At 37.9% G+C, this 18,786-nt stretch overlaps 1 protein-coding gene across 38 annotated transcripts in view; it reads right to left on the bottom strand.

Annotated features, from left to right (window-relative positions):
• PTPRC (protein tyrosine phosphatase receptor type C) overlaps window positions 1-18,786 on the bottom strand; it is a 114,613-nt gene that overhangs the window by 16,558 nt on the left and 79,269 nt on the right. For 3 of the 38 annotated variants that reach the window (XM_065072397.1, XM_065072396.1, XM_065072398.1), the window contains 8 exons: window positions 11,860-11,886; window positions 9,322-9,354; window positions 8,305-8,520; window positions 7,591-7,695; window positions 6,159-6,305; window positions 4,956-5,087; window positions 3,337-3,486; window positions 596-795 (listed from right to left, as the gene is read on the bottom strand). In XM_065072397.1, coding sequence (XP_064928469.1) covers window positions 596-795; window positions 3,337-3,486; window positions 4,956-5,087; window positions 6,159-6,305; window positions 7,591-7,695; window positions 8,305-8,520; window positions 9,322-9,354; window positions 11,860-11,886 — 1,010 coding nt within the window. Of the gene's footprint in view, window positions 1-595; window positions 796-3,336; window positions 3,487-4,955; window positions 5,088-6,158; window positions 6,306-7,590; window positions 7,696-8,304; window positions 8,521-9,321; window positions 9,355-10,397; window positions 10,485-11,296; window positions 11,435-11,859; window positions 11,887-12,228; window positions 12,325-13,092; window positions 13,177-18,786 lie in introns of all 38 variants that reach the window. The other 35 variants (XM_065072361.1, XM_005498793.4, XM_065072367.1 and 32 more) reach the window with 28 other exon arrangements.

Below are 18,786 nucleotides of genomic sequence, written 5' to 3'. Positions count from 1 at the left end.
AGCAGGAAACCTTCAGAAAAATGAAGCTTGTAAACAGAATATGATACATTTTGTATGGAAACAATGACTGGCTCGTAAAAGGCTGATGCAAGGACACGCAACAGGATCTGAACTGCTTTACACTAGCGAGTCCCTGAAGCATCAAAAATGTTCACAGTGAAAAATTCTGAATAATTTATTTCTCAGCAATTACCTCAAGACTTAAATCCCACGTTTATCTTGTGATTGAAAGTGACACTCACACATTCATCAAATGAAATGTGTTTTAAACACTGAAGTATCAGTTATACTTAAAAAAAACCTATTTGAAAACTTATGGAAACCCCAAATTTCTCTGTCCCAAGTACAAGCAATCTATTTAGCTTGCATTTTTCATGCTGTCAGAACAAATATGGAATAGCACAAAAGGGTTTTTTGATAAGCTAGGCACATATGCATTTTATCTCCAAAGTAATAGCTACTTCTTTACATCTGTGGCCTATACATCAACTCCTCTGCCCCCATATTTGCCTTTTTTCCTAAAATCAAGTGTAATGTGCTTAAAAAATGAAAATACAGCAATATTACATACATTTAATTTAAGAAGTCTACTTACCGTAAATGTATAGTTTGTCAAGTACAAGAGATTTTCTCTTTTAAAATCACAATAACTGTTATTGAAGTATTCTTTTCCACCATTTTCCCAAGTCAATTCAAATACTCTTTCTGGTCCATACACTTGTTGACTTTTGCACTTAATTTGGACAGCATTATCAGCTGTCAATGTTGCATTAACATCAATCACTGGCTGTGGTTCTATTCACAAAAGAAGTGTTTGTTACTCGTTCTATTCTCATCATTTCAATCCAAACATTTCAACAGTTGTATGTGTTTATGTACATCTGTTACCTTCTCTCTTAATAATTTAATACATTTTCTGTCTTAAAAATTTTGGTTCCAATTTAGTAAGATAAATAAAATCGATTTTGAGTTAACCATAGATTTATCTGAACTGAAAAAATGTGAAGCAGAACTGAAAAGGCTGGGAAGATCAGAGCTCCCCTGACAGGCTGCAAAGATAACACGGTGGGAACTCTCCCTCTTGTGCCTGACATCACTTTTTCATTTGAGGAACATGGGACAACAGACAAGACAGGGGAACAAACAGCTTTCTGTGTGAGGGTATGTTTTAAAACTTCTGCAAATGAAATTTCCTACCAGGAGTTACTAATATATTTTAATATTTGGAATAGAATCCTCTTTTCCTTAAAGTGTCACATCATCTTAGAGCTCGCCAAAACCCACAAAATCTTTTACTTTTTAATCATAAGGAGTCTGTTAAGTCTAATCTGTGTTTTCTAACTCTGATTTTGTGTGTTGTAGCAAATGGGTTTCAGATTAAGGACACAGACCAAGAGACCTTTCATTTGCAAGCTAGCACGTTTAAAATAATAATTAAAAAGAAAAAAATGTAAAAGGCAGTTGCTTTTTTCTTGATATACTGAGCTAAGACGTGTGAGGCTTTATCAGCAGATCAAACACCCCAGGTGGCAGCGCCAGGATATTTTACTTGGCTAAGTGTGTGGTTATGTGTGGTTATGATGTATCTGCTTACTTTTATTCACAGGGCAGATGTTAAATTCCTATTCAGCAGACCACTGAAAGAGCTGTGACAAGGAGAAAGTGAACATTTCTAGAGGAAATGTGTTTGTGGAAGATTAAACAATATTTCATAAAATGTAGGGGTTTTCTGCTTCCAAGGAGTTGTGCTCTATTGATACAATCTCTTGTTCGAGAAGACATAAAACTCTTCCGCTATCTGCTTGATCATATTATCAAATGCTGTAACAGTTGAAGAAGGTTTAATAAATACCATTAATTCATGAAGGCAAGCAACTTGTTATTTTCTAAAAAATTAAGGGAACTGAGGATGTTTTCCAGACCAATAAACTTATGTCCTGGACAGTAATCTTCACCTGAGTTATTAAAATATGAGTGGAGACCCAGAAAGTGAGGGCTCCCAAATATAATATGCTCTAACTAGATTGTCACAGAGAGAAAAATCACGATCATGCTCAAATTAGGTTTGTCTAAAAATTAAAGACATTTTTCAATTTCTCTTTCAGTTAAGTCTCAGATCAAATGGTTTACATTATCAAACAATTAATTTATCATCTTTTTTTCCCCTTGGGGCTCTAGCTGATAATTTTGATCTGTATATTCTTTCAACTATAAACTAAAATTTGTTAGCTCAATAACCAGAGTAATAGGAAGATAAATGTTTTCATTAATTGTCTATAAAACTGGATACAAAAGGTCTATATATTCCACACAAGGATAGGATTCAGATTAAAAACAATAGTCTGCCAGAAGTCCCTGTATTTCCCAAAGCTCTACAGAAACACAATTTATAAAAACAACAGTCAGATCTAATGTCCTTATATTAATACATCCATTTCTACATAATTCTCAGGAGGGCTAAAAAGCAAAAAAATATTTAATTGTTCCTGGTAGTAGGGAGGAAAAAAAGCCAACAATTTACATTATCATTACATCACTAGCACAAAAATAGTATTTCATTTTCACTAAAAAAAAAAAATATATTGCTTCTTCAATGAAATTAAAGGAAACATTAATCTAGTATCTTACCCGATATAAACCATCATAGCTTCCCTATAGCTGTTTCTCTATATTAGCTGAGTCTAGAGGTGGTGGAACTAGGGCTGAAAGTACTGGAAGAAATTAGATATATGCGGGGTTTAGGGTGGTTGTTTGTTTATTTTCTATCTCAAAGAAGAATTAGAAGAGTACAAGGCTCTATAACTGAAGATTAAAAGTGGGGGGAAAATGTACATGTACATATACATATGTACATCCAAAGCAAAACCCGTAACAGACATCAGCATTGGCGCAGCCAGGGGAATGCAGGTCTGCTTTGATCAAACAGGCAAGTCTAGAACAGAAGGTGAATTATGCACATCTGGGTAGCATTCATGCCACAACGAAAAAAGAAATGGTTTTCATTGTCTTTTTGTTTAATTTGAATCTTTTCTTTAGATTGGGACACAGATCTTTCCAGAATCTTATCAAAAAATTCAAATGAATGCAAAAGTTTTTCTTTTTTTAATCTAGTATATATAAGCAAAATTCTAATACTAAATGCATAATTAAAAATATATTAACATAAATTAAAAAAACACTAATTTTGTGAATGTCAATAAAATTATTTTAATGTTGATCAGTTTCTTGGTTAATAATAATAACATATATAAAATATAATGAAGTACAATAAGAAAGTACGTATTCCCTGTGCTAGTATCACCCTTGTTCACAACAGCTGGCAAACAAGAGACTTACCTGCTGATTTTGTTTCAAAGTAACATGTTCCAGTTTTTCCCATCAATTTACTATTATTATATTTGCTTTTTGTATATGGAGTCACAGATACAGAACCTTTCTCATAAGGTACTAAATTCTGGCAAACATGGTTAGTCACGTAGACATATCCTTAAAAAAAATAAAAAAGAAGTTAATTAAATTAATTAAATTTATATTAGGCCACAGAAACTCTAAGACTTCATCAGAGCTACCTGAAACCACTGTCAGGTATATTTCTATTTTAATTACCTTGTAATTAGTCGCTTTGCATTGAATAGTAACGCTAAGTGAAGGCTCAGGAAAAGGAAGAAATACATTCCCCATTCAAAAAGGTAGGAAGTTGTGTGTTTGTTCTGTTTTGTTCTTGCGCTGGTTTTGTATGTCATTTAAATGGGTGTAATCAAAACCTAACATAAAGTGCATTGATAAAGAGAAGCTGATGCTTTCTTCTGTGTTCAGCTTGGGAAGGGGTTAGTAGACAGAGGTCAGAAGTCACTCTGTGCACTGGGCAAGTCTGTTCTGGTATGATGCGAGGGAAGTTGTGTGCTTTCAGGATCGGCAAGCAGGACAGCAAATTGCATGAGAAGCAACATGCATGAAGCTATTACCCACATTGCAGCTGCGGTGGTGGTGGCTTGGGGAACTGAGGAGCAACAGCCCCTTCATGTTTCCTTCTGGCTGCTTCAGATGTGACCTCCCTGCACCCAGCACAGTACCTCGGTCTCCTGCACTGAACAAGCCAGACCAACCACAGAAACTGGTGTGTGGGGCTGCCACCCTTTTGAGTAGTGGTCAGATTCGGGGCATGGAGACTGTGAGAGAATATTTGTATCTGGGGAGCACAGGGGCATGACAGCCTTTGGGTCCTGTGGCAGGCCAAGATTTACAAAACATGCAGTATGTGAAGAATAAATTAATCCAGAACTAGCTTAAACCTGACATATATTCCCTGAAATCATGTATCAGGCTCTTCATTTTCAAAACATCTGAAAAACATAGTCCCAGTATAATGCGTACAGACTTATCCATCTAAACGTAAGGTGGCCTAAAGCAGCACATCTGAAAAGAATAACCATTTAGCAAAAGACAACCACTTGGCTTTGCCTATCTATACATGTATATGGTAACTAACATACTTATGACCCCTGACTTTCACATGCATTGCTGTTACTCAGAAGCCAGGTCCCTGTCTTCTCAGAGAATATATTAACCAGCTACAGCAGCATTTTCTGAGACAGAGAGCACCATGCTACGAGCTGACCAGGCGACTGACGATCTTGTCATAAATCCATACAAGAAGCACGAGAACTGAAAAGTGTCAGAGTTGTGTACTAAAATGGTAAACTGAATAATCATATGGTTCAACTGAAACAACCTCAAGGGAAGAAACTTAGAGACTTATACAAAAAAAAAAAAAAGAAAAAAAAAAAAAAACACAAACAAACAAACAAACAAAAAAACCACCAAAAAACCTCAAGTCTATTTTACGCACAGTTTGAAGATATTCCAATATGGTTTAACAGTGCATCATGCTTGGTGCTCTGTAAGTATTAAAACATGAACTGAATTACTCAATATTGAAAGGGGCATATACTTACGTCCGTCTGTGCTATTGCATGTCACCACATAGCCATCTATAGGACCCTTCGAAATGTCACTAGGTTGCTTCCATTCAACTGATACATTTCTGGCATGAGAAACTACTGTAAGGTCTTCTGGTGCTTCTGGAACTGTTGTAAAAGGAAAATAACAGGGAGTGAAGGAAATGTTTGAATGAAAATGCCAAATATTCCTCTTTTTACCTACTTTGATTACGTTAAATTTCACTGTATACTAAATCAATATACCAACATGTAATATTTTTGGTAGTCTACTTCATTCAAATAAATTATACATAAGTATAAAATGAGTATATGTAAAAGCATTTTATTAATTTCATACATCTTATTAATTCAGGATGAGGTGAATACAGCAATATCACATATTACTAAAATTGTCCAACATGTCCAAATATTATACATTGTTTTGCTTTCCTTATAATTTTAATAAATGTTAAATATTTGGTCTGAATTTTTATTTGCAGGTTACTTGATTTAGGCCCATTTCCTTCTTAATTCAGAAAAAAAAAAATCCCTAAGCTATTTCTAAGAACAATGCTTTCAAAAAGATATAATTTTATCTGGAGACATGATTTCCACTTAAATTTGAGAAAAAACTTCTTCTCAGTGAGGGTAACAGAGCACTGGAACAGGCTGCCCAGGGAGGTTGTGGAGTCTCCTTCTCTGGAGACATTCAAAACCCGCCTGGACATGTTCCTGTGTGACCTCACTTAGGCGTTCCTGCTCCAGCAGGGGGATTGGACTAGATGATCTTTTGAGGTCCCTTCCAATCCCAAACATACTGTGATACTGTGATACAATTATTTCATCACATATCTCTTCAAACCAACAATTTAACACTTGTTTTTGACTAGGTCTGTACATTTTTTCGGTCTTCATTCAAACTTCCTTATGTTTGGCCATGTTCCCATGCTCCAAAAAAATAAAAAATCGCAGTCTCTGAGGGAAGGAGAGGAAGGCATCAGCCTGGAAGACTGAGACTGGGGTTGGAGACGGAAAGCAAGACTGTGACTGCACTCAAAAAATCACAAGGGCAGGAGACCAGGAGCTGGAGTAGAACCTGAGAGTGGCAGAGCATGCTGCTCAAAAATCTTCAACCCCAGGAAACAGAGATAGCAGGATTCATAGCAGGGGTTTCCAGAAATATGTAGAAAATAAAGCAAAAATAAGCATTACACTTACCACCATGATCTGTTATTATGCTGAAGGCCTGGTTGACAACATCATTTTCAAAAAAACGTGCATTACCATTGCAGCTGTAGTTGTGATTGGGTGATAAATTGTTCAGTGTCTTACACCTTTCATTTAATACTGTAAAGACGTGTGGACCTGCAGCCACAGAAAGAATTTAATCAATATTTTTCACAACTCCAAAAGTACATGGTATCACTCTAACTGGGATTTTCTCTACTATATGTGTTCAATATAATTTGTAATAAACTATAAAGATATTCCAAACAGAAAAGTGTGCAACCTAATCCAATGACTACGATTTAGGTTCTTTTATACTAATTCAGTTTGCATAGATCTTTACTTCTCATCAGTAAAGCTTTCCAAGAAACCAGTTTTCCTGTGGAAATAAAAACATTTCATGGGAGTCTGGAAGAACCCTGCAGTGGCTCCTTAGCTCTTCAGCTCCCTGAAACACGAAATCTCCAGTCCTGGACATTCATCACACATTTTTCTGGGACACACAAGGACATGCAGCATCCATCTCTTCCCTATCACATCAGCTGCCTTTGAGACAATATATCCACAGGCTGGCCGGCTCCAAGACAAGAAAGACACTGAGGTGCTGGAGAGAGTGCAGAGGAGGGTGAGGAGGCTGGTGAAGGGTCTGGAGCACAAGTCTGAGGAGCAACTCAGGGAGCTGGGGCTGTTCAGCCTGGAGAAAAGGCTGCTGAGGGGAGACCTTATCACTATCTACAACTACCCAAGCAACAAGTGACAGGACAAGAGAAAATAGCCTCAAGTTGTGCCAGGGGAAGTTCAGATTGGATATTAGGAAAAAAGTCTTCACAGAAAAGGTTTGCTGGTCATTGGAACAGGCTGCCCAGGGAAGTGGGAGACTGGCCATCCCTGGAGGTGCTTACAAGATGTGCAGATGAGGTTCTTAGGGAAACGGTTTAGTACCAGTGTTGAGTTAATGGTTGGACTCAAGGATCTTGAGGGTCTTTTGCAACTAAAATGATTCTATGATTCTAAGAGCGGAAAGCCTGAACTCTGGACATCCTGAAGCCTGCAGAGCAAAGCTGCCCAGGTAGTCTGCAAGGGATCAGCTCATAGCAGACCCACAGACTGAAGGATTTCCAAACTGCCAGCTCCCCTTCAGGCCATCAAGCAGGACTTCAAAATCTCCAGAAGTCTGCAATTTGTGAAGCTGGTGAACTCAGGAAATGAGCTCTCTAGGTCTGAATTTTCCCCAGATTTCCAGTGCATGGGGACAGTAGTCCCCAGCCTGGAAATCCCCAAAATTCTGAACAGCCCTTTCCTCAAACTGGCACAATAAATTTAAATCTGCCAGTCTCACATCAAAAGACAACATCCATATTGCTTTTGAAAGTAACTGAATAAATAAGTGATCAACATTTAAAATATCTTAGAAGTGTCTTACCTGTACAATCAACAGTCACATTAGCACAGGACAACGAGCCGTCCCAACAAATCTGTGCAGATGTGTTGGTTTGATCCTCAACTTTGAAAGGACTCTTGCTGCTCTCTGTAAAGGATTAATATTATATGTCACTGTGACATTGGCTATATTGATTCTTTAAAAAGCAATTTGTTCTTTTGTATTTGTTGACTTGTGCTGCAATACGAAGATACAATTAGCACAGAATAATACATTAATACAAATAATTTCGCAATGAGATAAAGACATTGATGGTATTCAAATAATAAATGAAACCTTTAATCCAACAATCTCTTTAGTGAACAAAACATCCAGCATAAATAGTTGCTTTCAAGTGCTGGCTGGTCTTGCTATTGCTAACCATGCTGCATATGGCCAACGTAGCTAAAGTTTTCTTTTATCGTTTACAATGAAAAAATTACAGGTTTTTTGCATCCTACTTTAAGAAAATACTGAGAAGTTTTAAGGTGCAACTTCAAAATGCAAAATATCTTGCAAGCCAAGCAAGAAGTATTAAAACCTTCTGTCTGAAGAGACAAGAATAGACTAAGAAATCCAGGAAGGCTGAATTACTGCATGTTTAAAAAAAAAAAAAAAAAAAACCAACAAAAAAAAAAAACAACAAAAAACAAGCAAAAAGCTGAAACCAACCAACAACAACAACCCCCGAAACTATTAATTTCCTCCTATACGTACCAGGTGGAATAGGTGGAATAATATGTGTGCAATTTTCAAATTCAACGGTGTAGCTCATGCATCTCTGAAGTTTTACTTCATAGGTGCCGGAATCCCCAGTAAAGTTCTTGTCAGTCTCCAAAATAACATATCTTATGTTTGGTCTGAGATTTTTCAGTGTAACTTCAGCCATATTTTTGCCATCTTGTACACTTGTTATGCTGTGCTCAATGTCAGCTAGGAGAAAAATATAAAAGAGCAAACAATGATTTTATGACAAATTTTAAGAACCATTGAATGTTTTGTGGTGCTCCCAGCACCATATGTAGTTTAAGAATCAGAAAACACAGCAAAATTAGCACCTCCTAGTTTTTGGGGTTTTTTTAATCTTTTATTTGAAAAAAATGTTTCATCAAACCAGAAAGTTTCTTTAGGAAAATATTCTTTTAAATAATTCTCTAGTTAGGAAAGCTAAAAATTTTAAAGGATGAACATTCCAGAACAAGTTTTGCTTTAATTTAAAAACGTCAGTTCAAAGGGAAATACTTTGTTTTGACACACTGAATCATTTGTTTGAACACAAATTTCAAATTTTCTTATTCAAAGAATTTCATTACCATCTAGTAAATAATGGCTATGGTCTGTTTCTGAAAATTAGAAAGGAAAGGTCTCTAATTTTGAAGAGAGATAAACCAATGTCCAAACTTTACTTTTACTTTAGTTATGAGTTGCAGTTTGCAGCATGTGATTATCAGCATGATGGGGAAAAATTAGGGAGGGCCTAGTGGAATGAAAACAGATCTCCTCTGCAGCGCTGGTATCAACAGCCTAGCAAAGGGCAATTAAAGAGAACTGGAAATGGAGATGAGAAGACCAGAAATGTTAATAACTTTAATCCTACTCTTCTAGAACTGAAAGACAGTTTACAAAAAAACTGAGATGTTAACCGATCAGTTTTACTGATCTGTTTTTGGTGTTTGGGTTTACCAATTTAGTCAAGTTTCCAGACTGAGGAAAAATAAGGGATTTGGTTCTTACCACAAGGTTCTTCAGTTGTCACTATGGGAGCTTCTGGAAGAAAATAAAACAAAATTAAGATGCAGGTCAGCAGGGCTGGGTTTTTGTGTCTGAGTGTTTTGTTTTGGTTTGGTTTTTACAGAATACTGGAGAAAGTTGACTTGTACTGCCCCAAATTCTTCATTCAATATATTGAACACAAGTAACTGTATTTAGCACTTCAGTCACATTTGGAAAAAAAAAAAAGAGAAGAAAACATCAGCTACATATAACCTCATTTTTCAAGTAGTTACTTTAGGAATCATGTGTCTTTGATAATTTTCCAATGGCGTCACTGACTACAAATCAAACTGGTTATTAATAACATTTTTACATACAAAGTCGCACAATAATATTCCAAAATCACACATTCTCTTAGCAGTATGTTAAGTTATAGCAGTTTCCCAGGATATGTACGCTGTGGAATGGCTAACTGAACACTATCCAATGTCAATAAAGAAATAAAATTTACCTACTTTTTGCACAGCTCCTTTTACCTTTGTAAAGAGATTTACACAACAGTACAGATCATTTTACAACTACTTTTACACTGAAATATCCAAAAGAAATTGTGAGCTGGTAGTTAGAAAACCTATATTGAATCTTCAGTGAAGAACTTAGTCCTGAAAACAATTACTTCAAATATACTAAGGTATAAGTACCAAAAAAGACTGATATCTGATTTTTTTTCCATAGAAGATAGGCCCTAGATTTGCATCCTTCCAGGCTGGGAGACATCTGGTTACCCAGTGCCCCTAACGAGCAGATGAAGTAAGAGGGTGCAGTAGAGAGTTACCAAGATTCACCCTCCTACTATGCAACTGTGTGGAAATAATTTCTGTTTTTCAATTGCTTGACAAGTAGCAAATCTGGTATCTTTAATATTACTCATAAACTATTAATAAGTTTCCTAAAAAATCCCTTACATTTAATGCAGTTATTTGCCTAGCTTGTATGCTTCGGTTTGATAAAAGAAATTCAAAACCTATTCCCTCATTTTAACACATTTTCTGTGCTTGTAGTATCATAATTGTGATAACTGTGTGCAAGTTTGTCACCTATCGTGTGAGTGGGGATGATCCCAGTGTTTGCTGGCATGCTGACTGGTGAGATGGTGCTGTGCAAGGATTTTGAATTGTAATCATCTGTAAGGAAATAAACAACATAATCAGTATTAGAAAGTAAAATTAATTATTTCATATGGCTATATCATCAGAAATGTTCTATTCTACAGCCCTTCTCCACTTTCTTTTTTTTTGTCTTCCAGGATTTTTGTAATTTACAGAACAATGATGAGAGAAAAACATGTTAATATATCCAGTAAAACAGAACATGAGTATTTAAATGGAATTTAAAGGAATGTTTTAGGAATATAGCAATTATTAATTTTGCAGTGTACAAGGACAGTTTTTTTTGATCATTATTTAGGCATAATCCATGATGAAGTCACCATAAAAGTGGCATTAATAATTATGAAGTGGGAATAACGAAACCATTTTGCTATATTCTTACAGTAAAACACAATAATGAATAGCACTTGTGCTCTGTCAGAAACAAGCAGTCCAGTAGTGTTCACTTGCCAGATCCCATACTTGCTCACTGTATTACCTACTATATCTCAATATTTATCTCTCAGCTTATAAACCACTGACAGGTTTCTGCATTTGCTTTTAAATCCATTCCTATTGCTTGCGCTTTGGCAACAACCTCATTGACAGCATCTTATATTTTGATACTATTGTGATGACTGCAATACTTGGCCATCAGATACCAGATCCTGGAAATAATTATGGTATTGTCACTATGCCAAACTGCAGACACCATTTCTATCTGATGAGCCATAAGCTGGAAAAGGCTGCTCTGAGGCAGAAATACTTAGTTTTCCTCTACAGTAATTTCTTAGTATTTCCCTACATTTCTGAGAGCAGTGAGTGGCATCTAAAGGAAGGCAGCAAACCTGCTGAAGCATTCTTGAAGGTAACGGGAGTGCGTGTGGTGAAGGCAGCAGTGCTGCTGCGCGGTGGGGTGCTGAGTCCCGTGGCAAGGACGGAGCCTGCGTGCGTGGAGAGGTGCATGCTGTCTGCAGGAGAGACACCTGTGGTGAGAGGCACAGCAGTTCATTAACGCTGCAAGGCTCCCCATTCGAGGAGGGACACAAGGCTGCACACGAGGCAGGACTGCTGTGCTGGAGCACTCTTGCACTGAGGCACTGTGGGTTTGTTAGCAAGCAAAGGCACACTGAACATTCGAAGTGCCAGCTGAACATCCAGTAATCCTTCCTGGTGCTGACCACATCTCTTTCATGCTAAGTGCTAGTTTTTAAAATACACTCAAATTCATGACTCAAACCCAGACTTGTATCATATTCTTGCCTCTTAAGACAGCATATTTCATTTCAGTGGGCTAAATGGAAAGGCATTACGCACTTTGCAAGATATCTGTGTGCAGGAAAAGGAAAGAAGAAATCATGAGAAAAACCACACCAATGCAGTTTTGTCATGTGAATTAGGAGTTTCTTACCAGGTGTAGTTGCTGCTGGTTCAGCTCCTGAGAAAGAGAAAAACAGAGAGAAAGGGTAAATTAAGCTTTCAAGGAATTAAACACAATTGTATGCCACAAATATAAAAAGAAAAGTTCCTTCCTCCCAGCTATCAGTTGAGCTTTCCCAGGGAATAAACACATTCTTAATACTTAGTGGCATGTAGCAACAAGCAGACAAGCATATGATATGTGGATAGATATTGTCCACATTAAAAATCACTTTTCCTTGAGCCAGGACTCTGTGTTGTACGGCCAGAGGGGTGGAGACAGCATCAGGAAGGCTGCAGTTGACGCCAACTCAGCTGGAACAGAAGAGCAGCAATGCCCCGGTCCCAGATTCACCATTACCTTCCGTGGTGCCTGGAGGTGAGAGTGATGTGGAGCGTGCAGGTGGAGGTGACGTAACAGAGGCAGAGCTGGCATTTGCCAGATTTTCATCTCCTGCTGCACAGTGGGAAAAAATATCATCAGGTGAGCAATGCATGAAAGTGAGAAACTCATTGCAAGCAGAAAGGCTGCCAGCTGCTGTCTGAATTATATTTCTCTCTCTAGCACTGGCGAAAAGAACACGTTTACATCGCTCTCCAGTTCCTTCACAGGCTGTGCAACACAACTGCTTGGATTCATTGCAAGAGCATGGCTTGTGATTAGGTCTGCAAGGCCACTAATTCCAAATTCCCACCAATTCTTCTGGGATGCCTTTGTGGTGAAGAGATTTGATCATCCTTTAGCAAGGTTGGGGACCTTCACTGATTTCAGGTGTTTGAAAACACCAGCTGAAGGGGGTGAATTAATGTGCAGCTTACAAAAAGCCCAGACTGATCGGGGTGTTATTGTCTCATGTTGTTGACCCAGGAAGGACCATCTCCCCACAAGCATCAGATACTGCTGTGCGGCTCACACAGCACTGCAGGAATTGCAGGAAAGTGCCACTGTGACAATTCAGCATGAAACTCTCATCTGAGAGCTCAAGGGGAAAGGGTGTCCATAAGGAAAACATGTACTCATAACAACAGCTTGAATTCTAATTACTTTCTTTGAAAAGTGTGTTTCAAAACCCCACCTTTGTTTTAAGTAAAATAAATAAAACAAAACAAAACATCCTCATCATGTTAAGAAATTCTGCTCTAACCTCAGACAACATAAACCATGTATGATAGCAGGAGATGCCAGTTCAGCTAAAACAGGACAAAAGCAGCAATGCTGCCGTACCTGGAGGTGAGAGTGATGTGGAGTGTGCAGGTGGAGGCAAGACAGGGGAAGCAGAGCTAGCACTTGCCAGATTTTCATCTCCTGCTGCATAGTGGGGAAATAACATCACCAGGTGAACAATGCATGAAGGTGAGAAGTTAATCTATAGTAGAAAAAGGCCAACAATTTGTATAGCTTTCTCTGAAACACATTTCTCAGGACAGATTTTACTGAGGGATAGTTAAATGTTTTCATGTTTACAAGTGTATTTTGCAATACCAAAAGCTAAGACCCTCAAAATCTTTCACATCATCACACAGCAGTGCATACAAATGCAAGCAATATCAACAGAGGGAGACTTTTTGGAGAATGACGAATTACTTCATTGCTATGAAGAGATACCAACACTAATTCTGTTGATGTTCTGTCTATAATCCTCACTATAGAAGACCTGGAAAGCCAAGTCTTGGCATTCCTGAAAGCCATTTACTTTCTCTAATATTAATTTCTAAATGGCAGCACCCTTCCTGGCCCAACCTGCTGATATTTAAGAATTTCTCTGAATAACTTATCTCCAAGTTTTAAATTACCTCCTGACTTGAGCTGGAAGCTATGATCTTTTTATATCTATAAAAGCAAGCCTCACTTTTACACCCTGCTTTGAAATACTGACCCAAAACATTTTGTATTTCTGTAATGTAAAATTTGTTGTGAGAAAGACAAAAATAAGTGGCAGTGGCTGGAACCATGAGTTTTTTCTCATCACTATGTCTTTTTCTCATTTTGAGGATCAGAAGCTTCCACTTTGACATAAGAATTGTGAAAGTTATCCCAAAAGTTTGCCTGTCGCCAACACAACCTGTTCTGCTTTCAACAAGGAACCAACCCACTTGCTCACACATTCATGCTGTGACTGTCCACAAACTTTCATCCACTCACTTGGCTCTTCCTTTCTCTCCCTTTTGCTATTGATTCTTTCCCACTATGTTTCTTTCCTGGTTTTTTTTTTTTTTTTTTTTTGGCATGTGTGTTTTTCAGATAGTACGTGACTGCTTATAACTTATCTGTTACTTCAGCTTCCCTACATGGCACTTCACAACTGTTGTAGCTCTACTCTTTTGAAAACAAATTCCTTCAAACTTTCAGATCTCCCCTGTGGAGAGTGAGCAATTTCTTTATGCTCAGAAGTGTCATGAAATGCCACGATATAAAAATGAATGTAAACAAAAGCTAAAAATCTTGTAAGTACTTTTCTAGTGAGCAGCTGAATTCTTTGTGCACTGTACATTGTTCGAGATCTCTTCCTGCACATTAAAATTTGGAAAAAGCCAGTTGTCTGATATTTTAAAGAAAAAGTATCAACGGAAGTCAAATGAAGGTCATCTAAAAATAGTAATGCAGGGCTAGTTACTTCATTCGTTACAGAAGTGGGGAGGGGTGCTGCCTGAAGTACGGACCATGAGATGAGTATACGGGCCTGCCCATAGTTTGTCTGAAATAATGAGAAACTATCAAAATAAAATCGGTCTGAATTGCAAGAATATAATATGTAAAAAATGTAGTAGAAGCCACTGTATTAACAGCTCTCGTATTTTTATCTATGTATCTCACCATTGAAACACAAGACCACATATGCTTTTCAGAACTACAGAAAAGCAGATGTAGCTCCTAACCTGAGAGATGTTACAAATAAGAAACAAAATTACAGATGATCTTTTGAATTATCAATGTATCTTCAGCATCTGAAATCTCTGGTAAGGACTAGAAAATTTATTAACAGCAATTATATAATCTACATTGATGCATTAAACTGCCAAAGAACCTTGTCAAAGCTAACATGTATATGCATTCACAACTCCCATGAGCAACTACTTTTCAAAGTATCTTCATATTTTTTAAAGTCAGTGTTTGAAAGCTAACAGTTACTCTACATTCTATAATATAATATTTCAATTGTTCCCCCTTCTTCCCATATCTTACTTTGGTTCACCACAATAAATATATGCCAAGCCCAAAATTAATTTTCTGTGAGCATCTACACAGATTAACCTTCACTTAAATAACTGTTTCCAAGAAAAGAATAAAAGGAGTTGCAAAAAAAGTCTTAAAGGAAACTCTGCTCAGAGACCAGTGAAATATTAATAAATACTTTTCAAGTTATTTACCGATATATAATGCAAACATGATGGAGACAAAACTATATACTTCATGATTCTCTCTTCCAAGTGAAGTAAGATAATACAAGCAAAAGAGCTCATAAGCTTGTCACAGTGTTATATTTCTGGTTGCCACCTTCAGTTCCTTAAGATTCCTGTGAAAGTAATTTTCCAGGTCTGTTCTGCTGTAAAGTTAGGAACAATGCTACTAACTTAAATATAGCGTGAAGTTTATTGCTCACTCACAGCAACAGGTGCTAAATGTTATATAGAAGCACAGGACACGAGGCTGGAAGTGACCGCAAGGCATCGCCTGGTCGAGCTGCCCTGCTCAGAGCAGGGTCAGCTGAAGCAGATAACTTCTTAAAACAATACTCCTAGATTTTCCTTTCTCCGCCTCCAAATAACCACTAGCATTTCAACAGCATCTCATGGCAGTTTTATGTCCTTCTAAGCATTTTAAATGTCTCTTGCTCTTCTGTGACCCTATTATATTATATGATTACAGCAATGGAATATGATGCAGTTGAAAGGAATTCAGTAGGTGGCAGCAGACACTAGAAAAAGATCCCCTCAAACAGCAAAGCAGATAGATACATTTCCCCATCTAACCTGATTGAGAGATACTAGGTAAATGAAAGGAAAATAAAGAATGATCTCAACACATCAGACTGTGTTACACCAATATTCATAAGCATATTGCTACTGCAAAATGTCCTACAGCTAACAAATATGTCTCAGCAACCTCATTTTAACAAAGTAAAAACTGTTCATGTTTATATTCTAAAACATGATTCTGGAATCTTGAAGGCTGAATATCTTTAAAATCTAATGAGGATGTACAAATCCCAAAAAAACATGTTGTGGGGTATGAAAGCCTGACAATTACCCAACTAAGCAAACCAGTCTGGGTTTACACAGGAACTATCCCAAACCTTTCCTCAAATCCTAAACTGCATCCAGCTATAGGACATTTTTAAGATAACATGTGTAGGATAGGCTCAGATAACCCAAGTGGAAGAATTAAAGTAATAAAAAAAAAAACAACAACCTTCCCTTTCCCTTCTCTTGATTTGGTCACCAGTTGGTTACTGCTGACTTACCCAAAAGCTTTGCAACCCATCAGTAATGTCTGAGTGGATCTGGCCTTAGTTGGGTACCCTGTAAAAACATCCAACCACATGTCCCACAGGCAGGTGGGAGCCTGGCTCATCAATTTCCTTTCCTTTCTGCTACCAGTCAGCAGACAGAGTGCAGCTGCTGCTTGAAATAAAGGTTTTAAGCAGAATGACAGGCTGTCAATGAAATACATCTAAACGGATGAGCTGATCACCCTTTCTCCTGAAAGCTCAGAGACATACAGACCCTTGGAGTGAAATATGAGACTACCATATTTTGAATAAACCTTTCAATGTTCAACAAGAAGAGTAAACGGAAAAACTCTGAAAGAAACAAGGTTGCAAAACAAACAAACAAACAAAAGCCAAATACGTCGAATGCCATGGAGAGCAGTTTGCACGGGTCACATTTGAGGTACAGAAGCTACTGTATCACCATTGCAGTAGTGTCTCTCCACTCGCTGCAGTGAACTGTGGTCGCACCCAAGTAAGAAGTTACTGCTCGCTGATGTCGCCCAGGAAAGAAAGAATACAGTGAAACCACTTTCCACTTGGCACGACCAAGAGACTCAACAGAAGACAGCTGAGACCTAGGATACGTTAAAAGGCACTGTATTCCAGGTTAGTCCAAGGTCTGAGCCAGCACACATTTCCTGTGCACGTGTGTTTTTTAAGGAAATTCCAGGTGATAAGGTGGAGAAATTGTTGAATCTGTATCAAGAGCCTAAAAACTTTACCATGTTTATATGGGCAAAAATACATCAGCTGATAAAAGGGAACAAGCCTTTTAACTCCATTCTGCTGCTTAATTTGCACAGTGGGTAAAATGGACGCGGTTTTGTATTTCCTGCTGGGCTAGACAGGGGACAGCACCTGCACACCAGTATCTCGGGCTATCCCCTCTTCACACAGGAGTGCTGCACATTGCATTCCCTGATGCACATAGCATAGAGATACACAGAAAGGAGGATTCCTTTCTGCTAATGGTGTGTTTGGTGTTTTATCTAGCATGGTACCCTACCAGCTGGCTCTTCGCATCCAGCTGCACTCCGCATGTCTTTGCCAGAGCTGGGGAGGGGCAGAGGAAGAAATCCTTCCTCTCAGCCTCGCGCCTGCAAAACCAGGCAGCCAGGTTTTTCTGCCAGGAAAAATGCTTAGTGATTCTGCAGAGCTGTTGCCCTTTTCCCAGGATCTCTCCACCCTTTGGCATATTGGACAGACCCCAGAAACCCCCGCCGAGCAGCACTTCACACAAAGCAGCCAGGGTAGGTCCTGATTCTGTCTTCCCTCTTTTTACAGCCGAACAGCCCTGCTGCAGCAGGGTCAGGGCTCTTCACATCTGCACAGAACGCAACAGGATGTGGTCTCCTCGTTCAGATGGAGTAAAGCTCTTTGAGGGGGTCTTCTAGCAAGCAGCACAGACATTAGTCAGCTCCACTGCAAGCCAATACTAAATTGCAAAAAAAGAACAGTTCCTGGTGGGAGGTGAAGGGTGAGTAAGGCAAAGAGCCTTACAAAATGCTGCCAGCCACCTTACTTTGATTTATTTTTAAACTTCAAGTGGGATAGGATGTAATTCACACCTACTTTAAGGCTCCCTTGTGCTGCCAGCACCACTTAAAGGGACCTTAAAGTAAATGAGTATCAGGGACAGAGATGTTACTGCTTCTTTTTGCTGCAAACACAAAATAAAGGGATCCATTGCTACTTTACAAATAAATCTGTGCAGGCCTATGAGTAGGCTAGCAAACACTTAAACGTCTGAGTAATTCTATAGCACAGAGGAACCCTCAAATTTTATAGGAAGGATCATCTATGCTGAAATGCTTTCATATTCACAAACTGCAGAATTACATTTTATTATTTATCACTAACTCTGGGGAAGAAAAAGAAAATAATAAAGAAAAACTGTTTCCAGTTTCTGAACACACTGCTGTTTTTTGAAAACTGGTTGAAAGAACGCCATATAAAGTTCACATTAAAAAGATGTGAAATTTTGCATACTCTGAGTCAAAAAACCGAAATTACTCATTTGAATTTAACATGTGAAAACTTCTCAGCTAACTGGGACATTTCAGAGGCTCTTACAAAGAATGCCTATGCTTTTGGTCGTTGAAGATGCAGCCACAAAAGCACTTCAAAGTTATCCATAATCTAATTGATATAAATCTTCATAGTCTTACAGCAATCATAGCAATGCTATAGAGTGACTGCAGCTGAGAGTTAAAACTAAATAAATACCAGAACTTATATTCCTACAGGCAATATTTATAATATTTATTTTCCTGAGAAATTAGGGATAAAAATTTGAAACTGTAAATTTTAATTTAACAGAAATTCTAAAATGTTTTGACTGAGAAATGCCAATTGTTTTGTTTTGGCATCAGGATGTAACATTCATTCTGCCTCCAAAATGAAAATTAAAACAGCTTCCATTTGAA

The sequence above is a fragment of the Columba livia genome, chromosome 8, assembly GCF_036013475.1.
Source record: "Columba livia isolate bColLiv1 breed racing homer chromosome 8, bColLiv1.pat.W.v2, whole genome shotgun sequence".
NCBI lineage: Eukaryota > Metazoa > Chordata > Aves > Columbiformes > Columbidae > Columba > Columba livia.
This window is presented reverse-complemented; position numbering and strand designations above follow the sequence as displayed.